Here is a 27,709-nt window from a genome sequence, read left to right as displayed (position 1 = left end):
AGAGTCATTTAAAAATAGGACAAGACAACAACATCTCCCCTTTATTCTACTGTACAAGTCATCTCCTGCTGGTTTCCTGCTAACAGAGCTCTTCCCCCTATCCTCCCAGGGACATTACATTCGTCACACATCATTTTCCCCAGATCCTGGGCCACCAGAACAAAAATACAGAATGTAATACATTCATTTACAAGAAAGGCCTTACTGTTCTCTCTTGTTTTGTGTAAAGGCCTAACTGATCATTTACCCCACTTGCATTAGAGAAAGGCGAGAGATTTTTAGTCTAACACGTCATTCACAGCATTCTGTGGGTCTCTGAAAAGCACTTTTTGGTTAAGAGTTATACAGAAACGCTATATGGAACCACCTTTGATTCTTTTTTTTTTAAAAACAACAACAACAACAAAAATATGTAACAAAATGCAGCGTTAGGGCCAAAGCTTGCACTGGTTTTTAAGTCACCTTTAGAAACTTTATCAGCTATAGTAGGTAACTGCATCTTTTTCAAAGAATCATGTTTCACACTGGCAGAAGTCAGTACTTAAACCATGAATTTCCCTGTTAAATAAAAAAGTATAACCAAGAATACTGCAGTTTTTATGGCAGTTTTAACACTGTGGGAAACAAAACCTGACCAATTTCTAAAATTAAATACTTCATATGCCCCTTAGAAAAGTTTATTCAAATATATGGAATTGTACGGCATACACACAGCACCTCAAGATATCTGCACACCACTGACTAACCGCTATAAAATTATATCTTAGCATATATGGCTACCAGTAAGTCCCAAAGTGAAGCCAAGAACAACTCAACGTGCCAGATAATATATTCTGACATGACTGGCCCTGCTGCTCCGGAACAAACCACATTGAGAAAGCAGTGTTCTCACAGTCACGGGTCTGCCTCCCTTGAACTTGGGAGTAAAAAAGGGAAGGGGGGTTTGCAAGGCCAACCTCAGAAACCAGAAAGACGCCAAGGTGCAGAAACCTACAGTTTAATGACTGGCAGTCACAGACAGACTACCGGGATCTGCACTGCACTAGGACTAACAGGCTCCAGGACGCAACTTCCAGAAATAAATACACACACACTCTCTCTTTATAAATATATATATTTTCATAGCTGTAGCCATGGGTTTCTAAAATGAGCATCAGTTTCCAAATAACTCTGCTTTTCAATAGAGTATTTTTTAAAAACACTAAAGAACACTGTACAGAAAAAGGCAACAGGAAAAAAACCCCAAAATGACAGATGTAAATGGTGTGTGAAAAAACATGACAGACAAGTAAAGGCAGCAAGGAAAATACCACTGATAGATGAAGGCAAGGTAAGAAGTGAGCCCAGTACCTAGCAACAAAGTGATATACACAGATTTGCTGCTAGGATTTCCAGAATTCTGCATCTAACTCTGTAAAATACAGTAGGAGAGTGTTAAACGATTCAAGCGGAAAACAAAGATAAACAACATGAAACGGAACAGAAGAAGTTTGGAATGCCTAGATTTCAACTGGCACCCAGAAATCATACTTACATTATTCTTCTGGCAAATAATTTCCTGGAATAAAAAAAAAGAAGAAAAAAATAATGTTGATATCACTGAACAACTACTAGGAAAGGTATCTGATGAGTATGACTGCTAATATTAACGTTCACAGACACATGACAGGAAAAGGCTAGTTGGTAGATGTTTTCTATGCCTGTCAAATCAATATAAATCAAGTATTGTCCCAGGAAATACAAAACAACTATGGAACCAAGTAGATACTTACCTCCTATATATACACACAGGAGCATATGTAGTGTGTGCATCTGTATATACATGCACACATGTACATACCTCTCCCTATATAAATTTTCCAAACGGGATGCTGTCCAAAAGTTGACTATTAATACACATCTACTCATATTTGAGAAGTTAAATAGAGTAAGCAACATTTTGCTGCCAGCAGAAGAAACTGAAGAATAGCAAAAGCAGTATTTCTATGAGGTTTTAAAATATTCCAAAACTGGTTGAAATTCACATTGTTCTAGTAAATCTGATGCAAAGAATGCATCTTCATATTTTAAATGTAAGGTTTCAGAGAACAAGAAGCCAGAGCTCACATGGATGGGAAGAGCTGGTTCTTGCACACTAATCTGGGTGGTACAGCCCAAATGCGAACCACTTGCGGACAGTGACCTCGCTTTCAGGAAGATTTGTCAGCAAGTTCTAATCCCAGCAACCAATAACCCTGCCAGATTTATCAGAAAGCTACACTACACCTCTGCCACTGGGACCGCTGAGCAACTTCACCTACACCACAGCATGAAAAACAAACACAGCGTCAAACCAAGGCGCCTCGTATTTTCCATGTTGCGTAAGTCAGGCTTCCACAAAACTGCTCCTCCCCCTGTTGAGGGGGCATGTTTCACATACAACGGATGCTAGCTTTCGAAGCGTGGGACATAAATATGTTTATATACATAAACATACAAACCTATACATGTACATATATAGAACCATAGGATGGTTTGGGGTGGAAGGGACCTTTAAAGGTCATCTAGTCAAACTCCCCAGCATAAGCAGGGACATCTTCAACTAGATCAGGTTGCTCAAAGCCCCATCCAACCCGACCTGAGTGTTCACATAGAGCAATATTCCAGCAGCAAAAGTTTACCTACATTGCTTGGTACCCCAGTTAAATCATGTGCCGCAGTTTTGTGTTTCCTGCATTTCCATCATAATTTTCAGTTTTTGAATTCACCACCTTCTATACAAGATGAAAACTGCGCACACATTCCTGCATTGCTTCTACTCTATCTGCTGGCTGTAACAAATACAGGAACAAACATGGCCTCAAAAGATACCCAGGCATGCCTACAAATACTTTTTCCAGGCAGCCACTAAATAACATGGAAAAAGTCTTGCTCTCTGACGACTATCCTGCAAACAGCCAAAAGCAGAAACATGGGCCCTGCTCAAAGCTGAAGGAAGCTGAACAGAGTCTTTCAGTGGGCACTGTACCGGTGGCAACTGGGACATCCAAGTCTCCCTGTGCATAATTGGGCTTCCACTGACGTCAGTGGGAATTCTGCACGTGACCCGTTTGCAAAGTCCAGCTCCTAAACTAGTGAAAAGTTCTCCCAAGTGCCCAAGGAAGCCTGGTGCCTCACTCCAAGTGATTTTCAGTGGGAGTTGGGTATTTGGCTCCTTACCCAGTACAATGAAATTCTGCTCTGCTTATACTGTAGATCATTGTACTTGCATAATTGAATTCAATCCACAGAGAGGCCTTTTGTCATTAGCAGTTTTATTTTTAGGGCTTTTATCTGTATGCTCTTTGTGTTGCAAAAAGAAAGGAAATAATTGGATTGCAACCAGTCCAGTTGGCCAGGAAAATCTGGAAGGAAGAAACTGAGTTCGTCAAGGTATGCCCCTCCCAATAGAGGGCCAAGCTGCAAATAATGGGACAGAATCAAAACCAAGCATCCTGCACTAGCCAGAAGCAGTGGAAGCAAACCCTTCATGAGAGGCAGCAGTGCCCAGATTGCAGTCTGACTCACCCAGATTCTTACTAAAATGCTTCTTTTCAGCAATGCCTAGAATTGAAGCGCAGTAGCATAAAACACCTCCTGATCAGAGGCAATGAATCTGCCATCCAAGTTGTCTGCCCTTCCCCATCCCCATGGAAGTTACGAAACCTTTAGTAGAGTTAGCACGAGGAAGCAAGTATCAGCTCCTTGGCTGACACAATTCACAGCCCCATAGATTATCTTAAACCACCATATTGCCTTAAGCCAACCTACTGTACTGTGAACTGTCCCCCTCGAGGATCAGGCACGAGCTTTGTTTTTACTAACTCTGCTATGCTGCTGGTAATCTCCAGCACAGCAATCCTGCAGGTACCTGATGTAAACAGCTGTAACTCAGCAAGATATACAGAGGCCATCTGGGACCCCATCAGGTTTGGCCAGAAAACTGCTACTTTACACAGGAGCTAAAACTTAAGGATTATTTTGCTGTCCCCTACACACTACCATTCTCACCCGACTGTTATTACTGTAACAATTTACCCCAAACACCAGTAATGCCCTTGAATGACAAACCCATGTATTTTAACCATTAATAATATAAAACCATTAATTTCTCATCTGAAATTTGTCAAACTTCTGTTTCCATAAAGAGCCATTTAACACCTAGATATTTAACAGACTGTGATAAAGTCATCTAAATCTTTCTCTTGGGAAAACTAAACTGAGTTTTTCAGCATTTCACTGTGGCCATGCTTTCCAGGCCTCAGAATATTTTTGCTATTCTTTTGTGAACCACAAGTAGTGTCTGTATTTCCTGTGGAAACTGAGAACCCATTTCAGGAGTTGGACCAACTGTGACTTCCCCCCAACACACCCCGTTCTTCCATTCAAAGCTACCTTCAGCGATTGCAGAGACTCCGCGTTTGTATCACAGTAGAGGATAATGTTGTTAGCCATGCTGAAGCTCTCCCTGACTCCCAGGTGGTAGAACAGGGAAGGCTGCCGGAAGGCATCACTCATCTCTACGACAGCAATATCTGCAGAAAGAAATGAAAAATTGTCAATGCCACACATTTCTGACAGCCGAATACTTCTACGCCATGTCTTTTCACATAATTTGCTTTGATAAGACCACCCAATTTTAAGTAGGAAATAAGAGAACTGGAGGGATTTCCCCATATTAGCTGTTACGTCTGAATTTTGAATGTAGTCAGCAGGATGTGGTTTAATTTCTCTTTTCTTTCTTCCTTCCTCCCCCTTTTTTTTTTTTCCTTTAAATGAGACCTTTATTTCCTCAGGTAAAAAGTGGTAAAACATCACTAATCAAGAAAAGGCAAAAAGTTCATTTGGTGCCTTGGAGAATAAAATCTGTTCGGTTATCTACACAGGATGATTGATGACCTTATGGAAAAAAAAAACCCAAAAATTACATTTGAAGTATATTTTCACCCTCTGCGCAAGTTGCAATAAAAATTCATGCAACATATGTACATCACTGCAGAACATACTGTATAAATTCTGTATTAGAACTCTCGAAGAAAACAGCTGTAAATTGAAAGAAAGGCAAAAGTAAAGTTCCAATATAAACAACCATTCAGATCTATTTTGATTCATAGAAAGACTAGAGAGAGAGAGAAAAGGACAAGGTACAGCAGATGAGGAGAGAGGGCATGAATATGTAAAGCCATAAAACCCCCCATATAAGTAAGAACTTTGCTGTGCGGAGAATTCTGTTCACAATAAATTTTACCTGCATGAATAAAATTAAACACATGCGCAAATGCTTACAGAACAAGGAATGTAGTCCACAATTTCTCTTAAAACATGTGTTTCACTTGCCCAGATTCACACCAATGTAAAAGTAAAACAAGAGGCAATTACAAAGTGTCAGCAGAAATAGTTAAGGCTTCTACTATAACAGGCAGCATATTGCCACTGCAAAAGTCTTGTGGGATCAAGAGAGCAAAACAAGAAAACTGACTCATCTCCACCTCTCCTGCAAACACCCTTCTGTCTCTTCACCCAATTCAGTTTTTTCTTTTTTTTTTTTTGGGTGGGGGGCGGCCACGGAATTCAGAGAACTGTAGTGCCGTTAAAAGCAGCAGCCTGGTTTCCAGTCTCTCTCCCTGCTTTCCCCTTCCTGTGGGTGCTTTTGACAGAAAAAAGGCAGATAGCAAGACAAGCTCTGTAAGCAAAAAGCTTACATACCCTCAAATTTCTCTACTCTAATCAATCTAATAAGAGATTTTATCTCTAACCACAACTTTCACCTTGCCTATTTCCTTAGATCATCAAAACTGTAATGAAGATATTAAATAAAAAGGTAAGCCTTGTGCCCATGCACTCAACTGGGAAGGCAGCAAGGGTGTCTCTCCAACTTGTTGAAAAGTAACACCTTTGAGACAGCTACACTTCAGCCATAGTTTACTGTAACTGGCCTACACGCTTAGAAATTATTAAAAAAGCTGAAGAAAGGATAGATACACACAGGAGGATGAACAGACAACATTTGCCTATACAAGCTTAGGCTCTTCAAGAAACAAGATTAAAAGAGAGAAGACTAGCATGGTATATAAAAAAAGGAATCCCCCTCCCCCCCCAAAAAAAAAATCAAATATTAAATTATGTTCTCTAGAAGTTTCATAACTTGTATTCCAAGAATCTCCCCCTGTCCAATTTCACATAAATATCTGCAGTATGGATTCCATCAAATACATTTTATTAAAGTAAAAAAGGCAGTGCATTCCTAAGATCATACATATGCTGACTTTCATTAATTTTAGGAAACTGAGACATCACAAAAGCTGAACAAGAATGACAACATTGCTACTATATTTTGTTTGGATGAGATTAGGGCTTGTTTGTTTATTTTCTTTAGGAAGTTACCATAATACAAGCTCTATTTTTAACTACTCTTATTCATAGAAAAGTCTAATCTTGAGCAACTGTAAGTCTATGGTACATTTCTGTTACATTGAGCAGGAGGAAAATTTGCGCAACTTGCCATGACTTAATTCTCAAATCTTGCAAGATAACGTGCTCTCACTAGAGTTGCAAAACTAAGATTAAAAGAGAAATATTACTTAAAAAAGAAAAATAAAGTGATAGAGCCTGATCAAACTCAAAACTCTATCATAGCAATACAAAAAAACCAAACAAAAGCCTTGAGTTACTTAAACAGAGGAGGGAAGGATCACATGAATAAGGAAACGTTTCTAAGAAAAATTACACTAAGATACTGGTATAAACTCTGTCACGGTACTTATATTTCTTATGTAACTAAAGGGGATCTCTTTCCTTTATGTTTTAAGATTTCTGTGAAATCCACATATTCTGGATAATCTCATTTGATAAAGCAGTATCTTCCTTAGAATAGGTCCAAATTCTGTGAAATTTTCCTTCTCGCTCCAGCAGTTACTTACTTTAAGATTAAGTTGTCATTCACAACAAAGAGATCAGATTTCTAAAGTCCAGGCTAGCCCTCAGGGCTGGTATCACAGTTTCCAAGGGGAACAGCCCGATTCTTACCTGCAGTTCCAACAAGCCACAAAAAGTATGTGCACTTTTGGGACCAGGTGTCTATCCAATAAAAAAAAAAAAACAAACTATACCCTAAACCAACTCTTCTGACAGACCCATTTCTGACTATCTTCTTTCACAGCATCAGGAGAGAAACTCCTCTGACGAAAGGAGGGATCGGTGTATGGAGCACTGGTCAGAAGTTCAGTAGTCAAATACAAATGGAAGCTCATTAAAAAAAAAAACAGTAGTGGTAATGATTCCTATAAAGCACCTGACGTGTATTGTCAAGTGCACCATAAAGCAGCTAAATACTACATTCAGTTACATAAAGTACAATTAGAAGTTTAGCAAAGCTGAGCAAGACTGATGGTTTTCAAGACAAATCCAACTCAAGTGAACATACATAAAAATTCTCACTAGTTCATAAAAGCCAGGATTTAGCTAAGCCCAAAAGAACTGTTTGGTCATCAATAGATAAACTGCCAGAATCCCTTTTATCAGGCTCTCACTCTCATTTCCCCTAGATGAAATTAATCTAACAGCCTGCTGCAATGAAAGATATGTTTTCCATTGACTGGAAAATACAATTTCACAAGTGGCAAAATAGTATTTCAATGAAGGTGGAAGAATTATCTCTACAGTTACACTTATCAAAGTATTTGCAGTTTCAGTTTCAAGGCAAGTGAAACACTAACTGACCAAGTGCAGGAATCAGAGTAGAACCCTCTCAACACCTCAGCCCTCAGGATGAAGCACTCTGAAGACCAGGGACTGACAATTCACTGCAAGTGCTCTCGCACATCTTCTATGTTGCAGCAAAGAAAGTCTGTTCAGGCTCCAGCAGACTAACGAGCAGGGTGGGTATGGAAGCACACTGCGCAAAACAGGGGCAAGAGACAGGGAGGTGGAAGAACTGCAATTCTTGCAACCCCACAGGTTGCAGAAAAGAATAAATTTTATCCCTTACTTTGGTCTGGGGCACAAGATTAAATTTCGCTTTCTCTACCTCATGAAAGTGGACCTGGCTGCAGATCACTGACATGATTTAAAGAAAATAAGGATAGTATGGTCTTCGCCTTTGCTTGTCATTTTTGACATTACGGCTAAAAAGTCTTATAATAAACCTTACAGTAAATTATTGTGTCTTGCTAGTTTATGAACAATAAAGTAAGTCTAGCCATAGCCTTCTCTCCCATCTCCTTAAACAACTGGCATGCCTACACGGATGTGACTGAAGCGCATCATAAGCGTGAGACTAGAGCTTAGCTCTGGCCTAGGTAGCAGAAGCCGCGTAAATGCAGCAGCAGGCAGTTCAATAAGCTCTTGGCGTCCGTTTCCTAAACCACCCCGAGCTCCACCTGCCTGCTGACAGCAACCAAGCTGCCTGTAATGAAGCTGCCTACCTACACATTAGCTGGGTAACCACACACTGAGCTGCAGACATAGCAACAACCACAGAGCAGTCACACTCCATGTTACTAGGCTAACTAACACCTATACCATCAATAGCTCGAAACACACCATCAACACATTCAAGAGAACAAAATACCACTACACTGGGAATCAGCTTCTTATTATCCTGGGAAACCAGATTCATGTGATGGAATTGGAGGCAGCCGACTTGACCCTTCTTGCCTGAGAAGCAGTGGAAAAGGACACATCTCTATGAAGCCTGGCATACATTGGCAGACATTACCACTGCGTTACCAACAATTCTTACCTGCAGTGTAAATCTACTTAGCTCTTTTTAAGCTATCTATGCAAAGACTGAGAACTTCACATATAAAATCTCTACTGATTAACCTTTCTAAAGAAATAGTAAAAACTTAAGATTATACGCAATAACATGGTCAAGAAGGGTAAGTGTCCATTAGTGGATATGAAGCCCTTTGCTCTTGGCTATTACCAATGCCTTTAGTCACTGAGAAAATGATAAATCAAATGCAGTGGTCAAAGTTCATCTCCTACGCATTGTTTAAAATATAACAGGGCAAAGAAGAATGCTTTAACAAATGCTCCGAGATACCATACACGTACACCCTACTTTTTGATACTACCTGCTTACTACAGTGCTGCCAGGAAAAATAATGAATACAAACACAGCAGCTATAAAACTAATGAATGTTTATGTTTGCTATTATCTTCTGATTAATTGGCATTAAACACGTGGCCACTGCCTTACATTCATTGTCCCACAATTAATCAGGGCAAAAGGAAAGCTGATAATGGCAACTTCTGAGACAGACCAATATTTAGGGTTCTTTTCCACTTGGGGGTTAAAAGACACAGTAAGATATCCTTCTGACAGAGATATAGGAAGAAAAGGGCTTGCGACAAAATTTCAGTGCAAGTCTGAACACTAAGTGTTTTTCACACTGCAGTAGCAGCTCTCCATTCAGCATTATAACAATGGTTTTGACAAGCCATGATGACATTTACTATTGGGTAAGCTTTCAAAAACAAGCAAACAACATCCTTACCTACTTCAACTTCTTCATGGTTCTCTAATACTTGGCACGGATATCTTCCTCTTTACCCAGAGACTACCTGCATGAGGCAGGAAACGTGCTTTGGAAATCCCAGCACCACGTCAGTACAGCTTGGTATTTCTGGTTCAACCGTGCAAACCACAGTGTCACTGGCTTGTCAGCACCACTGGAATCAGACATTTCCTGTCAAGAGCGTCTCATACATCTTCAAGACCGGAAACAATTGATGGGAGTCACTGGGGTGAGAACACCTAAACGCCGGGGAATGGCTGGCCTCCCAGGAAACCCATCCAGCTGAGCTAGTCTGTCGGGAGAGGCTTGCCAGAAAAAGAACTTTATAAAGATGCCTGAGGCTTGGATATGGGGAAGGAAAAGCAGGTAATGACTGCACAGGCAAGTTAAATATGCCGTATATTAGAGGAAAAGCATGATATTTATAGAAGCTCCAACTGATGTGCAGAGTATGCGCAAGGGCACTAAGACAGAGACGTGTGATGGACACGTGCTAGTTCTTATCTAGCATAAAGCATTATGGTTCAGGATCCTTATAGCAATCCTGGCTCAAGTAGTGTCATTTTTATGAAATGGAAGCAGAGATCCTACATCACTCAGGTACAAACTAGAGCAAGTCCTGCAGTCTACTCAAAGGGGAATTTCTGAGCACACATACCCAGCAGATGCAATGCAAGCCCAGCAGTCTGATGGGTGTCCCTTTCTGGATGCTGAGTAGCACACAGTAGAGATGGAATTAACTAGGGCACCTAATACTCATCCAAAAACCAACAAGTTACCTTCAAATACAAAAGTACCATGTTGCCCTCAGACTGGTATTAAGCCCACTGCTCCCTGAATAGTTAAACTGAGTCGAACTTCTCCTGAATTTAAGTGAACTTCTACACCTAGACTCACAAGCAAAAGGTACGATTTCATTTCAGATAAACTCTTCTAACAGCTAGCTGTTACTGTTAGGGGTGGTCCTGACCCTCCCCCACACGTTTGTATCAGATCTAGCATGGTTAATACCCAACGAGACAACCGAGTAAGTCTATCTTGGCTTGGAGGGGTGGGGTGAGTGCGCAGAATCAGTTGCCTCCTGGATCAGTTAGATGATCTCACTTTCCCTCTACACAATCACTAGGTCCCACACAAAGAAGGCACCAGACACCACAATATCTGCAGGGATGCAACAGAATACCTCCCTACTTCTGCTTAAGATCGAGAGTAACTTATTGTTCCAGTGGGTAAGGAAATTTTATCCTCCATACATCCCTGGCTGTAACATCCACTTGTTCGGGAACCCTAGATACATCATCATCGCAGGAGGAAGTGTTCCTTGCAGCACAATACAGAAAATAAAACACACACACACACACCCAGTCCACCTCATTACAGATACAAATTAAGCATCTATACCCATACTGACAGACTTGGTATGTGACTCAATTTAGATCTCTGGGAATCTGCTCAAAACCAAAAATAAAATAGCTAATCACTTAAAAAGCAACCTTTCCTCTTTTTAAAACATTGATGGTTGCTGATTTCTTGATAGGTAAGATAAGAAAGAAGAACTACTTAAGCTAAAGGATGACAGCGTGGCACAAGAGCAAATATAAGCTGCCCCTGTATAAATTTAAACCAGAAATCACAGGAAAGTTCATAACCCACAAATCACAATGTTCTGGAGCACCTCCCCAGATGTTTAACCGATCCGTGGCGTTTGCTCTGCTGTGACATAGGAGCATTGCGAAACTTGCACTCTCTCCCACAATGCATCAAGGTGCTTCTTAGAAAAACCCATGTGAATTGATTCCTGCCAACTTTTGTAGTTAATCGGCTCAGATCATTCTCATAAAAGCAAGTGCAAGACTTCACCAGGCAGAACCATCCAGATGAGGAGGAGGGAAAAAACCAACTGATCCCACAGTATTCTAGACTGAGAGCCTCTGAGTGAAACCCCGGCCTTGTTGACTGCACTACGCTTCAAGGATGTGAAGGGGAAAAAACTTCTTGCTTCTGTAATCCAAGGCTGACGGGGGCAAAGCAGAGGGTACTTACCAAAATAAACCAGCAGAAGCTGGCAACTAACTGGTAACACAAAGAAAGTTCATACAAATGTTAGAAAAGGAATGAGGGGGGGGGGAAATGTAGATGACAAACATAAAAGGGGATTGTGTAGGAATTAAGACAGCAAACTACATGGCAAAATCTAAATGACTATCAATGATCTGAAGACAACTGGAACAATATAGAAAGGCTTTCTGCTGAAGAAAAACAAAATAAGAAGAGGAAAGCTTGAGATTCAAAAAATCCACTCTCTCTTGGCCCAAGACAAAGGACTGTGATGTTATCACATGATTCCAACCCTCAACAATTGAGAAAGCCCACTCTCAGCTTGATGCATGTGGGAGGAACTCAGGATTAGGCAAGAATAAAAGATGACAAGCAAACAAAGAGCCATTTATTTAAAAATAACCTCAATATGTTCAGGCTCACTGCATCTGTATCAATCCCAGTGAAACAGGCTCCCCAGTGCCAAGAACACCGAATACTAAATATTATCTCAAGTCCAAACTTTGCATCAGGAAAAAATACTCAGAGCTCAAAGAGGTAACTAATGAGGCTCAGCTGAAGCCTTGAGCACATTGCAGGGCTAGTAAGTGTTAGGACCTGTACCAAATGTTAATGTGTTTTTAAACAATGTACAAACACAACAGCAGAAAGTCAAGGAAAACAAGGCAAGCTGTAGCAACTCAGTACTTCTACATTTAGAAGTTTTGTCCAGAGGATCTACATCACTGTAAATTTTTTTCAGTGAAGACCAAGCACTCCTTTGGCCTGGACAGGATCTTAAGCAGACAAAACCCCCCAAACAAATAAATAAATAAGCGATGTGATAGTATCTATGTGACTATTTTGGTTTATATTTTGAAGTTATGTGCCTTTAAGACATGAGATGAAGGAGCCATTATTCATTCTCTGGAGAAATGACTGAGACTACCCAAGAAGAAAGTACTTGTGGGACCACAGGTATGCCAACAGAAGAGCTCAGAGAAGAAAGGAGAGTCCTACAAAAAGCAAACAGCCAGGCCTCAGAGGTGATGGAAAGATTTCCTAAAGTCTAAAGGAACTGTAGAGAGTTTGCTACAGCTCCAAAGGTGCAGAGTTCATTAAAACCAAGGCAGGAAACAACAATCCACCTCAAGGACAGGATGGGCAGGAGGAAAGTTGATCAAAAGTTCTTTTTATTTCTGTTTATTCTGTTCTGTTTATTTCTGCCTTAGTGACCTGAAGTTTTCTCCACCTAAGAAAAGAAGTATTCTAATTTTTGTTCTAATAAAATCTGACTATTTTCATTTATAACATGGTTATATATTTGGCTTCTTTGAGCAGCCCACTGTGCCAAGAATGTCTAGGCAGATCCACCTCCAAGCTTCAAACACGAACTCTGGGTTTCATCGCAGCAGCTAGAGGGATCAGATCAAAGCTCTGTTTAGCTCAGTATCTCCTCTCTGCCAGAAGCCAGCAGTCAATGTTGCAGAGATTGTAAGAATGGGGCAAATAAAGACTGACCTTCCTCAGTCAGCAATCCAGAGACATTTTCAGAAAACCCTTGAGCTAACTAGAAAGCTGAATACCAACAACTAATTTAGCACTTAATATTGTATGAATAATTAGAGCTGCTTTTCTTCATATATGTTACTTTGCATTCACTATCACTGAACTTCACCTGTCCTTTACCTGCCCATTTGCCTGGTATTGTAAGACTTTCTGCAATTCTTTACAGCCAATTCTTTATAGTTTTGACTAGCCTGCACATCAGCAAACATTGCCATCACGCTGTTCACCAGCCGGAAGTTTCTAGATCAGCCATGAACCCTCTGAAAAGCCCAATTCAAAAACGAAGTACAGAGCAATCCTTTCACCAGCACGTTTTTCTACTGGCAACCTTGCTTCATTGCAAAACTGATCTTCTGTTCCATTCCTTTAAGAACCCATTCATCTGAAGGGAGTAAAGAGGTCATCTCCAGTCATTTTGTCTCTTAAAGAGTCTTCGGTAAAGTATCCTGTCAAAAGCTTTTTGACATCCCAATATACTGTCTTAAATGGATCACCCTTAAGTACAGGCTGACAAAAAAAGTGTGATTTCCCTCTACAGAAAAGCTATGTCAGCTCTTCCCTACTGCCAGATTTTATCCACGTGTCTATGCAATGTATTTTTTATTTGTATTTTCAGCCCATTTGTCCTATTGGTATTACATTATAATCTCCCTTTCCTCTGCTGCCAACATCAACTAAAGTCACAAGTCAGGCACCATAATTAACAGCTCAGCTTGTTTCAGTCGGAGCTCCTTGAGAACTTTTGAGTCATCATCACATAGTTCCTATGAGTTGTTACTGTTCGTTTTATCAGCTTATTTTAAAACCTCTTCTCCTGGCAATTTAAATCTGAGGCAGGTCCTCAGCCTTATCCCTTTAAAGAAAGTCTTTAAGATCATAGCAGGAAAACTGCATTTTTCTCATGTCCTCCTTTTCCATCTTGACTGCATAGGATCCCTACTGTGCTCCCTGTTGGTGAAGCATTCAAGAATGCTTTTTTTGGTAGTCCATCTCCAGCAAGTATTGCTCAAACTCTTTTGGAAACTGTCTTACTAAGGATTACATTTATTTTGCCATAGTTCATGTTTTGGGTTTTTGGTTTTTTTGGTTTTTTTTTAACTTGTTTCCTCATCTGGACAAAAGTTCTCCTTCAAAGGGCATCATTCCATTCCTTCATCCTCTTGGCAATGCCACCTTCTGTGGGTTACTTTAAAATTTCTTTTAATAAGTAGCATGCATTTTCTGGAAGCAATTTTCCTTAAGATGTCTTCATGCTATCGGAAAGCTTTTCCTCTTTTTCGTTACTACTTTCAATTTCTACTTAAGAAGCTTGATCATTTTTACACAGGTTCTAGTAGAAATGTGATCCGCACCAAGCGAAACTAAAAGGCTAAGACAGACTGAGGCGGAGTGTGTAGACCCTTCTGAAGAAGGCCAGAGCCATGCCCATTAAGATGTTGGAAAAAAATCCAGAAGTGTTTCTAATCCGAGGATGTAGAATTATTTCTTATGACGTTATTTTCAAGTCATGGGAGTTAACATTTCCCAACCCAGTGATACCAAAAATGGTTTAAACATAGAAGATTCGTAAGCAGTGAGCACAGACTGAAAAATAAATACACAGTATTTGAAGAATATGATGAACGGCAGCTGGAATGCCTGTACAAAATGGGGATCTTCCCAAGCTTCTGAAAATTTGGAAGCAGAAGTATTCTAACAGATGTAAACAAACACATTTGTTAAATGTCTTCACTCAGTCAAGAAAATATTTCTATCCTAAGAGAAAATCTCTCTCATAAATAATACAGTATTTGAGAATTTTAGGCCCCAAGTCTCATCATAACCAGAGGTACAAAATACATCTACCATCCCTGGTTCTCACCACCCCCTCCACAAAAATCTCTACATCGTAGCATTTTCACTGCTGTGTCCAATTTTTTCCCAGGAACAGAAAGACTCTGAGAAAACTAAATGCCCAAGGGCTTAGGAGTCTCACGTGCCATGTTTTCTGATAGAAAACACCATCACCTCGTAAAAGGTGCACAGATCTTTATTCATTAGGCTTGATCCAGAAAGGAGTATATTCTTAGTAGCTATGCTGCAAAGTAATCATAACAATTCATATTCTGTTAAAAAACTGATATGAGAAGTCTCATGTAAAGTATCTGATCATAACTATTAAGCTGGCAATATGCTGTGTTGCTTAAACTTAAGGCTGGATCCAGGACTCAGGAATTTAAACTGCTCACTCCTACTTTTTGCAGTTTGCTCTTGAACATTTTAAGATAAACTCCAAGTTCTGTAAAAAACACAATTTTTCCTTATAGGATGCGAGTATTTACCCATGATTCACTGTCAAACTGCAGCGCAGTATCACAAGGAACTGTGCAAAGTCATACTTGCATTCCTGACTTGTATGTCAATACGGCTAGAATTTGTCTATGGCACCCATTTGGGAAGGACCCTGAAGGACAGGAGGGGAACTTGTTCTGAGGTGAGACTAAAAACATTCAGTAAACGTAAGTATTTATTATTCCCTATGCTTAGGGGTGCTGAAATAAAATGTAAAACTGTCTAGACAGCATACAGGAAAGAAGGAAAAAAAAAATATTTTGCACGTACTAGCAGTCACAGAACGAATGAGCCAGCACTGTAGGCTACTACAAAACCCCCCACGTTCTGTACTGTGTGAAGGGGAGTTTCATATGAAAAACACAAGATGTCATCATCCTCCTCTACCTGGCACTCACGAGGCACCAAATGAAATACTGTGCACAATCTGGGGCATAACTGAAGGAAGAAAGTCAAACTGGCTGGCAAAGTATCCAGAAGAAACAAACAAAACATGAGAGTGAGAAGAGATTTAAAGACACATGATTAAGGAGGAATGACTGAACACACTACTACCATCCCTGGTTCTCACCACCCCCTCCACAAAAATCTCTACATCGTAGCATTTTCACTGCTGTGTCCAATTTTTTCCCAGGAACAGAAAGACTCTGAGAAAACTAAATGCCCAAGGGCTTAGGAGTCTCACGTGCCATGTTTTCTGATAGAAAACACCATCACCTCGTAAAAGGTGCACAGATCTTTATTCATTAGGCTTGATCCAGAAAGGAGTATATTCTTAGTAGCTATGCTGCAAAGTAATCATAACAATTCATATTCTGTTAAAAAACTGATATGAGAAGTCTCATGTAAAGTATCTGATCATAACTATTAAGCTGGCAATATGCTGTGTTGCTTAAACTTAAGGCTGGATCCAGGACTCAGGAATTTAAACTGCTCACTCCTACTTTTTGCAGTTTGCTCTTGAACATTTTAAGATAAACTCCAAGTTCTGTAAAAAACACAATTTTTCCTTATAGGATGCGAGTATTTACCCATGATTCACTGTCAAACTGCAGCGCAGTATCACAAGGAACTGTGCAAAGTCATACTTGCATTCCTGACTTGTATGTCAATACGGCTAGAATTTGTCTATGGCACCCATTTGGGAAGGACCCTGAAGGACAGGAGGGGAACTTGTTCTGAGGTGAGACTAAAAACATTCAGTAAACGTAAGTATTTATTATTCCCTATGCTTAGGGGTGCTGAAATAAAATGTAAAACTGTCTAGACAGCATACAGGAAAGAAGGAAAAAAAAAATATTTTGCACGTACTAGCAGTCACAGAACGAATGAGCCAGCACTGTAGGCTACTACAAAACCCCCCACGTTCTGTACTGTGTGAAGGGGAGTTTCATATGAAAAACACAAGATGTCATCATCCTCCTCTACCTGGCACTCACGAGGCACCAAATGAAATACTGTGCACAATCTGGGGCATAACTGAAGGAAGAAAGTCAAACTGGCTGGCAAAGTATCCAGAAGAAAGAAACAAAACATGAGAGTGAGAAGAGATTTAAAGACACATGATTAAGGAGGAATGACTGAACACACTAGAGTTGTTTCAACTATGAGAAAAAAAAAATATTGCTGGATATGTCATATGATAACTCCTCACTGCATAAAAAGTTGCTGCCAAGCAGAAGAGCAATTAAATTTCCCTGTGTTTGTGAACAGTAAAAGAACAATAGGACTAAATAAAAATTTACTTTAAATTAAAACATAGAATAACATTGTAGGCTTTTTTAAAACATCTCTTAGAATACATTTGCTTCCAACGTAAAGGAGATTTAGAACAGATTTTGGGGAAAAACAGTCTATCTTTAAAGGCAACTGTGTCCACGCAGGGTTTAGGGGCGGTTGAAGATTCCTTGCTACTGGAAATTTCCAATAACAGATTGGATTCCTCATGGTGGGGTGGGGGGCATCAATACCCGATCCAACCCTGGAGTTCAAGGTGGATTAGCGACTCCATGGACTCCCTGCCAACCCTACATTCTTCTATGATTTGCATTGCCCTTTTTGTATTTGCAAGCCATGCTATTCTCATTTAACAAAAACCATACTGCACTGCTGCTTCTGACTTGACACGATTAGGTTGCTAACTGTTACTTTTCTTCATGTTTAAAATGCATTCATAACAATTTAATAATGCTTAAATAAAAAAAAATAGGAATGCTTTTATGCCAGTATCTACACTGCAGGTATCCCAAACAGTCTGTGTACGCAGCTCTGATCTACTACATTTTGATTATATATCAGAAGAGCTTTCATGAAATATAGAAATCAATATTTACAATAAAGAAGCAGACAACAAACACCTCCAGCAGCCTGCGACCTCATTTTATTTACTCTTTACAAGAAAATGCTCCTATCTGGATCGGATGGATGAAAACGGTTAGAGAACCCCCCTTTCAAATTTCTGTGAAATGAAAAGACAAAATGGAAAATTTGCTCAGACCGTGCTCAACTGCACTGTAATTTGTTTCAGTACAGAAAGCAAATCGCACAAGAGTAAAACAAGATGTCCCATGGAAAGCGCTCCTTTTACTCCAGCACATTCTAGACGTCTCTGATGTACTTTCAGTGTTCTTGCACAAATTAAGGGTTGCATAATACACACATACATCCCAACCAAAAGAAGTTCCTAGAGGCACCTTCTACAAAACCTTCCTCATGTGTCTGAGTTACAGGACGGTTACACCATAGGAGGTGTAATGAAGGATGTTGCCTTCAGAAGTACTCCATATTAACCAAACTTTCTTCCACTTAAGTCAAAGGTAGTTACTGAAGGGCAAAGGCATTAAGTTACTGAGAAGAACTTTTAAAAACAACCAACCTCCTTCCCACTGGCAAAAAATTGTCCCAGGGCAAAATATCCAGAGATTTACTGCCATTCAAAGAGCCGTGATTAGTTTGTACCCTTTACTAGCAACAGCTACATCAACAGAAATCCTTTTTCACTGCTTTTATCCACCTCCAACATATCTACAGGCACCACTTTAACCACAAAGATAAAAACATAGTTGTCAGAAACTGGACTATGACAAGTGTGTGCTCAAGCATCCCTAAGGATATCCCCACCATTACAGAGCCTAGTCACCAAGAGGAAATGAAGCTAAGATGAGCGTCATTTCACCGGAACCCAGGTTGCCTCAAGTACCTACAAGGTCTCAGCACATCCTAGGGAGGTCCTCTCGGATACACTCATCGGTGGATCCTAGTCCCCCTCCTCCTGATTCTGCTCTACAGGTCTCAATTCCAGGTTGCTGGAATTCATGCCTCAAAAACCATGAGCTTAAACACTGAATTCCCTGGCTTCACTTTGAAGGTGACCCACAAATTAAAGATGCAGAGCTACGGCCAGAGAAAAGCATCCTGACAGGAGAGTTCCCGGAGCTCCGCTGCGATGAAGCTAAGGAGGCCATCCAGGTGGCCGTGCAACAGTGCACAGAAAACACACCCTAAAGCCAACCTGGCACTACACTTATGGACAGTATTCCTGCTATTTCAGATGCCAGACTGATGCCAGATCCTCACCCAGCATAAACCAGTGTGCTTCTGTGAATCGGGTTATATTAGCTGACGATCTGCCCCCACCTGGCATTAAATAAGTCAGCCTTGTTCATCATCATTTGCAGCTACTTCTGGAAAACATTTACAATTCCATTTGTCTAGCAAATTAGTTAGGAAATTTACATCATCTGTCAATGAACTGTGTCAGTTTGGTCTTAAGGGTAGCAGCATTAAGTTAGATCAAAAAGTCCATCTAGTCCAGTATCTTATCTCTACCACTGCCAACAGCAGTTATTAGGGAAAAGAAAAGAAACAGAGCAACTGCAGAGCCACCTGGTACATCCTTAAAGCTTCTGGAAATTCAACACCCTGAAGAGCTCCTGAGCCATTTCATGTGTCCACCACGCATAATAGGTCTCAGCAAACCTATCCCTTTGAATTTTAGTCCTTTTGAAGACTATTTAACTATGTCCTTGTATGGAAAAGTGCTTCCTTTAGCTTCTTCTAAAGTTTCTTGCAGATAAGAGCTAGACGGCCAAAAATTAAAAATGAGTAATTGTTCCTTAATCATTCTTTCCTTCCCATTCCTGATTTTAAATTATGTCACCTTTCCCTTTGTTTTCCTTCTGAAGAGACGGTATCTATTCAGTCGCCATCTGCCTGGAAACAATTCCATGAATGCTTCTGATAACCCTTTTTTCCCTCTGGTCTGTGTCTTCCACTAAGTTACAAATTCAAGTTTTGAAATGAGATGAGCAGAGGTGCATGCAATAATATAGATATGACACATCACAGATTTATACAGCAGGTGACTTTTCTAGGTTTTCCTCTATTTCTTTCCTAGTAACTCCTGAAATTTTTATTTATTTATTACTCCCATGAGGTTTTCAGAAATTTATTCACAATAGCTCTAACCTCTGTTAGGCATCGTGATAGATTAGAAAATAAGCATGCCCAGCAGCATGTAGTCCTTTTGTGTCTCTGACTATTCATTGGCCACACTGACCAATACTTCTCAAAATAAACCCATATAAACACTAGTTTATAAATTGCTTCATTGCTCACAGGTTTCTAGGTAGCATGTTCTTTCCCTACAGGCACAACAATAAATTCACTATCTCTAGCACATGAATTTATTATGATTTGTTGTCTACGTGCAATGTCCTAAATATTCGTTGTTTAAATTCAAAAGATGGTTTCTAATTTTTCCTACTCATCTGCACCTTACAAACTCTATTTATGTCCCATTTCAAAGAAATCCTTCAAAAACAGAAAGATATACTAGTCTCTGCTCCCATACCTCATATACCTTATCTATTTCCAGCTCTTCCTTTTAAAAAGAAAAAATAAAAATTAAAAAAAAAAAGAGAGAGAACTACCACCACTCTCTTTCATCAACAAAAGCAAGCTACAGAATTACAGTTAAATTGCTTTTTCCACTTAACACTAGTACTAAGGCTTCACAAGTCAAACATGATTTGAAAGCAGGTGGAACAATCCTCCCAGGGTTTGGTCAGACCTCACTGATCCGTAAGTCATAAGCACGAGCTTCGCATACAGCCCTCTTTGCAATTTAGCAGGGAAAAATCTGAATCCTTCATACCACCTGCAGCACTCAGCCACACAAATCAATTTACTTCAGTCAACATAGGGAAAGTGCAGAGTAAACACCGCAGTCCTGATTAAACTTAATTTGAAAGATCCCCTGGGCTCCACCAAAAACACTGCATAAAAATATCTACTTCACACAGAAAATAAATTGTCAGATATAAAGATGAGACTATAGTTTGGAGTATTTAGAAATTAAAAAACCAACCCTCTGTCAGAACCTGACATGTATCACTATTACTTGCTTCTATCGCAACAATTCACAAAAGATCTAGCCGGAATCAGTGTCCTGCTTTGCAAAGCGCTCCACAGTGTGGACTTAAGTAATCTTGCCCTGTGACACAAAAGCCTTGAATCGTTTTAAAAATTTAAAGGGCCTTGTTAGAAGCTAACAAGGATGAGTTTATCTTCAGCAGAAAGAAGCAAAGTTGCAGCCTTGTGTACAGTTGCAGACGTAAAAGTTTGATTACAGTGCAAGTATTATTGCTAGCTACAAGAAAGTTTGGAAGGGCTGTCCTTTTGTAAACCTCATCTCTCACTGGTTCCCGAGGACAATAATTACAAAAGTTTTGGATAAAATAAAATAAAATGTAGCCCGCATCTAGGAAAAACTGGAAAACCTGAAATTTTGAGAATGTTAGGCTTACAAAATTTAAACACTCAAATTTCCTGAGAAGCAACTATTAATTTGCAAACCAATACAGAAAGTACTATATACCTAAAATTACTACTGCTTACACCACCACACCATCTGCCACTAAGGCAGCACCGACTGCCCAGCCTCACAGGTAACTGCACTATTGCATCCCACAACAGAAAACGGATATGACTCATCTGAGTTGAATTCTTAACGCTTGACATGATGGCTGCTAATTGCTGCAAAACGAGATTAAACATGTCTGATAAGCAGGTCCACACTGGGCTTTGTCAATGGCAACTCCAGGTGGCCTGCGATACCTATGATTTCATTCTCATTCAATTCAGTTTTACAGCAAAAAGAATAGCCTCGACTTACTGTTGCTTGTCACTCTCTATATGAATACACGAATGCTCAAACTTTACTTCTAAAGGCAAACCATCTTAGTATATGATTCCAGTACCAAAAGCTGCTTTTATTTTGCTACAGCACTGATACAGAATTACTGCAGTAGAATCTAATATCCAACCACTGTGTAAGAGTTTTTAAAACTTTTCTTCTGATTTGATGCGAAGGATCATAGATGTTCTTGTCTTCTTAACAGAAATGAGTTAGATCTAAATCACCAATGATCACAGCAGCAGCACATCTGATCTAGCCAGCAGCTCACAAACTCAGGAAACCCGAGTTCTCTCCTCAGCTCTAGCTACAGTCTACCACCAAATCTCAGGCAGGTCACTTTACTCTCTGTCCTTCTGGTTTCGCTATCCTTAAACTGATGAGCTTGCTATTTGTTCCCTCTATAAAGTGCTTTAGGATCTATAGATGAACCAAGGAAATGATACTAGAAGAAGCTTATGAAGCCATCAATTCCAACCGGTTAAATCAGTGGTCCAAGAGAAAGTTTGGTGACTGGCATAGGTTAGTAGAGCCAAAATGGTAGGAATAACCATTTGCATATTTAACAGATGATTTATTTAATCTTATATTTTTATTCCTTCTGTATTCTGTGTATGGGTAAAAATGTTTTCATTCCAAATAATTTCTGGAATTCAATTAGTATTCCAAGTGGCCTGGTACCAGTTAACTAAAATAACCCAGTATGCAGGATCTAACTGCAAGATTCAACATAGGCTGCAAGCTCCATTCAAGCTGAAGTGATGAAATGGTAGGATAACAGTCATTTATGCTAAAAACAGAATTCTTTTTTTCCTACAACAATTACTGATGCAAATAGGAAAGCTACACAGATGCAAGTCTTTGAATAATTGCCAGTGAAATAGATATTCAGCTTTACACAAACTAAATAACCAACACAGCTGGTAAGAAATGCATCTCAGTTTGCATTCGTACAGTATTAACACTTGAATTTTCATGCTTCAGCCTCTTCTTCATCTTCTAAAGAGGAGAAAGAGAATCATTTAGGATCAAGAAACATTTGAGACTCTGCAAAAAAAAAAAAAGTGACAACAGCCACCACCTACTCACACGTTCACTTTGAGCAGAGTAACCACTCTTTCACTTTAAGGAATACTGAGATTTGTCCAAAAATACCTGGATACAAAGGCCAGCACATTAAACCATGAAACCTAGGAACCAATTTTGCCAGCATTGAACAAATCATTTACAATAGCATGAGTCCAAATTAAGGTCCTGAAACTTCATTTGTTTCTTTCGCAGTCAACCTTCTTCATTTTCCACACTGAAGGCTTTTCAGTATAACTGCAGTAATGCAGAGCAGTTATATTATGCTGAAATTAATCACTGAAAAATATTGTATCTCTTATCAAAAGAGGAACCGAGAGGTGCTCTCTCAGTTATGCCTTACAGTTGGACTGAAAGTCCAAATGTACTAAAATGGAAAATAAAATTTTTACATCATATGCAGTCATGACTTTTTGCATGTTACATGCAGATACAAAGGAACTGATGATCCATGCTGGAAAATACGCACAAAGGCTGTACTTGCAATCTAGTTCTATAAGGCATTTTTTGGAAAGATTCCTTTCCAACAGACAGCACGTATTAGCAGTTTTTTTGCTTGATTACTATTGAGGCCTAAGACTTGCAATAGCTATCCACTGCCCTTCATTCAGTTTAACGGCTCCAAGAAAGACTCTGAATTTGGAAGCTAAGATAGCTGCTAGAATTGTGCATTCACAGATGCAATATCTTTAACCCACCTCCCTGAATAGATACGGCGCTGCAACTCTGCATACCCTCTGCTGTCAACACGAGCTTCAAATCTCCTCAGAGAAGCACAACTTGTTACACCTAAACTAGGAAACTAGTAAAGCGATGCTGATTGATTAAACATGCCCCAGACCCCACTTCTGCGTGAGGACCAAGTGGCCTGAAAGGGTTTACATCCATCTTAAATTCTCCTAGCCTCAGGTTGCTGCCTTCAGACTGGCCACTGGGAATGCTGCTGAGACTGTATTAGTCGTCCCAGGCCAAAAGCACGCCGAAGTGGTAACAACTGAACTCTAGTATCCATGAACGCTCTCATTCGCTAGCAGAGATGCGGTCACAAATTTCAACTCGAGTGGCAGAATCTTTGAACTTTCAGCTGAAGAGTTGTCCTGAAGTTTTTGTTCCAATCCAGAGCAAAACCCAAACAATGTTTTCAAACCTTCCCATAAACTGAACGTTTCTGAAAAACACCAGGCTGAGAGCACAAACAGCTGGCACAGCCAACGTGAAATACACTCCTGAGGCACCTTTACCAGAAGAGGAAAGGATATGAGGCAACCCACAAGAAGACAGGATCAAGAATAACATGAAACCACACCTTTAGGCAATCTCAAGTCAGGTTGCTGCAGTCCTGCTTTTGGTCTGTCCTCTGGAACGCGTGCTCAGCTCAGAGAACTTACTCAACAGATAGCTAACCAGAAAGAAAGGCAGGCGTGAGTCAGCAATCAGGTCGGCTCCCTGACCTACCTCATCACATAGCCCTCTGAACGCTGAAAGCAGCACCAGGGACAAGTGTGTTAGTCCAGTTTTTCATCCACTCAAGCTGCCACAGGACTGCACCTCAAAGGGATACAATATACTTAACTCTTCCAGCAGGCCTACTTATTGAAAGTAAGTGCATACAAAAATGGATTTTATGATCGTCTTACCCTACTTAGCACTGCAGCTAGAGGGAGGCAGCAGTAGACTCTTAGCAGGAGGATAACACTCTTTTCTGATATCGATATGCATATTGCAGTAACTGCTACCTTTATTTATTTATTTATCAGCATTAAAGATTATTTGAAAATATGCCATGTCAACTAGGCCTTTTAGCCTTGGAAGTCTGAGACAGTTCCACTGCAAAAGTATGGCTAGAAATTACTGTGGCAGTAGCTCTAAATCAATAGCTTCAATTCATAATGGATAAGGAATAAATAATTTCTTATGAACTGAATTAAATCCTGAAGGCAGGCATCTGCCCGTTTACAACCAGCCACAGCATAAACTGAAATCCACTGAGGCTTGGGAAGTCTGCCTACCGGGAAATTTTTCCACTGGAGCTACTATTAAAGTACTTGAACAGAGAAGAAATAGAGACGAAATATCAGGTTGTCAACACACTGATCATTCAAAGCAGAGACACTTCTGGGACACTGCAGAAAACAGACCAAAATGCAAGCAGTTAAGCAACAAAAAGGGCTGGAAGTTTTCCAGTTACACACCCATCTGGCAGGGTTTGCTACAGAAGTTCTTGCTTTAGATTAGTCCATTTTCCTAGCGCTTTTACTGCATTTTGGCCTTCTTGCATCAGCTGGAAAAGGGAGATCATGGGTTCTGGTAACAGAATTACTGGCAAGAATCCTTATTTTCTTGCTTCTTTTGTGGAACACTTTTAAAATGCATACTTTTAACACTTTCTCCATTTCCCTCAAAATTGTGAAATATACCCGTGTGTTGAGGTATTTAAACCAAGTTAAAACCACTTCACACTTAATGACCTCCACAAACTTCTGTTGTTATTAAGCCTCAAAGAAATACTCGCATCCGAGTAAAGCTTCAATACAAGCTCTTCGAGTGGCAGCTAAATCCAGCCCATGAGACACTTGAAAACTCATCTGCAAACAGAGAGTTCTGCCATACACCCCGAGACTGGTCCAGCAAAAAGCTGCTAGCACAGCTGGGCTGGGCTGCATCGTGCAGTCTCGACCCTGGACAGTGCTGCCCACATAGGGTCCAGCCTAGGAGAAGGCTTGTCCAGAACCCAGCATACACCACCCGCCCCCAGCACTAGCCCAGGCCAGAGGGCTTCCTCCCTCATGCTGAGAGGTTGAGGAAGTACTTTCTCTCCAGCTACAGACCTGGACTCGGCAATGCCACGTGAAGTTCGGACTTCACCACCGGAGATGGCCTTCTATGGCTGTAGTAAGTCAGGGTACCCATGTGCTGCCCTTGGTCTGTGAGAGCAATTAGAAGAGGAAAAAAACAGTCCTCTGCTCACTCTGATCTAGGGGTAGGAAAGAACGTAACCCCTCAAGAACAGACCAGAAGCAGGCAGTGCTGCAAGATCTCAGCACTTCCTCAAAGATAACAGCACTGGCCCCATCAGCCTGCTCTCACTACAAGGGTAATGCCTTTTCACCCCTCCTCCCTTTAGAGCTGCAGCACTAGGGAACATGCTCTTCCCCACCCTCTACCGGCACCCTTTCAAAAAAATAATAAATCCTGCTTTGTACAGCAATGCTATAACTGTACAGCATATTTTGGAAGTGCCACTTTTTTTTCTGGTTTGCCCTGCAATCTCTCCTATGCTTCGTATGTGCAACACTCAGTATACCCAGAGTTGTTATTCCTGGTTAATAAATCAGGAAAATTCCCAAATTCAATGACAACCCTGAAAGACATAAAAGGAATAAAAAACTCCAGCAGAAATAAAATGAGACTAGAACCACCAAGGTTTTGAGTTTCAGTCTCAAAATAAAAAAAATAAACAAATCTTTAAGAAGTTCTGTTCCTCTCCTAATTAACATACACTCATAAAAAATGGCTGTGGAAGGTAGAGTCACACAGGCTTCACAGTCTTGAAATGTAAATAATATACAAATACTGAATGAATCAAATCAGGGAAGTTTACCTCCTGAAATAAGTTTCATCATCATAAGCAAAGAAAATAGTTTCTGCACAGCAGTTCACGTGATTTGCAAGGTCACTGAAAATCCTCGTAAGAGATTACATGTTAAAGGACTCCAAGTATGATACAAAGTATATTTATTACAAGTACCAGTGGAGTTCAGCTCTGCAGAAAACAAAAAATGAAACTGACCTCAATGAAACAGAGAGCATAAACAGGACTTCAGTTTATTTACACAGGTAACAACCACTTCTTTTCTAGTGAAAGTGATCGGGACAGTGTCACTGAGCCTTTTGCAATCGCACTCGACCCAGGAATGGTGACGATGTTCGGAACTGACCAAATTCCGCTCCCAAGGAGACCTGGAAGGATTCCCAGTTCTTCACACCAACCGCCTGGCAAAAACTTCTCATTCCCAACTGTGATCTGGAAGACAAGGTTTCATTCAGGAGGCAAATAGCTTCTGCCCTTCTCCACAGAAGCCACATGTCACTTCCACTGATGGCAAGAGCTGCAAAGAGCAAGTGAAGGCAGGATGCAGCACACAACGAAAAACCTGGCTTTCACCAGCATGCCACGTTATTGCCAGCATGTGGAAGCAGAACCAGTGGTCAGCACACATACATTCAGATTAAAGTCAATCCATTTTCATATGAGTCACCGATAAGGTTCCTGGAGGAAGACTGAGAAACCTTATCTTAGATACTGCATTGAAAGGCAGTAATGAACCAATAAAACACAAAATTATGGCATACATCTAGCATGTTTCCCCTCAGAGATATTTTTCTAAAGGGAAAAACCAGTACTGTCATGCTTTTGAAAGCGTGTGTAGCTGTGAAAGTCATGTTGGAGGTGGAGCAGTGGAAGTAGGAGCTTTTAATCTTATGGGTGTGCCTCTACGGTGGAATTAAACGAAGCACTTTGCTACTGTGTCAACATAACTGGATAAATTTATCCCAAGCACGAGTGGCCCCACCTCAGAAAGATAAATGAATTCCTGTAGCAGTACAAGTGTTCCTTTCCTCTTGGTACCTCACCGAGTCTTCCTTGTTCACACCCAGGGCTTTCTGTGCTGTGGTCAGACAACTGACTCGGGCTCTATTGCACACCGCAGAACACACTTCTGTTGGAAGCATGTAAGTCCATGGGAAGGTGCTGGAGGACTTTCAACTCTTGATAATTATTTAACCTGCATCTTCACACTTCACAGACTGCAGGTTTCAGTCTACAGTCCCTAGTAAGCCAGAAAGACTGTACTGAAACCAGCATTATACCTGTATCAGACAGGTATTGTGTAAAGGGGAAGAAGATCAGATAAAACTCTCTGCAAGAGCTGTGGATAACTCTTCTGTG

The 27,709-nt window shown here is 40.4% G+C and overlaps 1 protein-coding gene across 1 annotated transcript in view; it reads right to left on the bottom strand.

Annotated features, from left to right (window-relative positions):
• Positions 1–4,563, bottom strand: part of MAP3K5 (mitogen-activated protein kinase kinase kinase 5) — an 83,098-nt gene extending 78,535 nt beyond the window's left edge. The window contains exons 1-2 of the mRNA XM_009281577.2: positions 4,414–4,563; positions 1,535–1,558 (exon numbers count right to left, since the gene is read on the bottom strand). Of these exons, the coding sequence (XP_009279852.2) occupies positions 1,535–1,558; positions 4,414–4,536 (147 nt within the window). The 5' untranslated portion in view covers positions 4,537–4,563. The remainder of the gene's footprint in view (positions 1–1,534; positions 1,559–4,413) is intronic.
• Positions 4,564–27,709: the final 23,146 nt, after the last annotated feature.

The sequence above is a fragment of the Aptenodytes forsteri genome, unplaced genomic scaffold, assembly GCF_000699145.1.
Source record: "Aptenodytes forsteri isolate BGI_AS27 unplaced genomic scaffold, ASM69914v1 Scaffold82, whole genome shotgun sequence".
NCBI lineage: Eukaryota > Metazoa > Chordata > Aves > Sphenisciformes > Spheniscidae > Aptenodytes > Aptenodytes forsteri.
The sequence above is the reverse complement of the archived record's forward strand: the minus strand, read 5'-3'. Positions and strand labels throughout refer to the sequence as shown.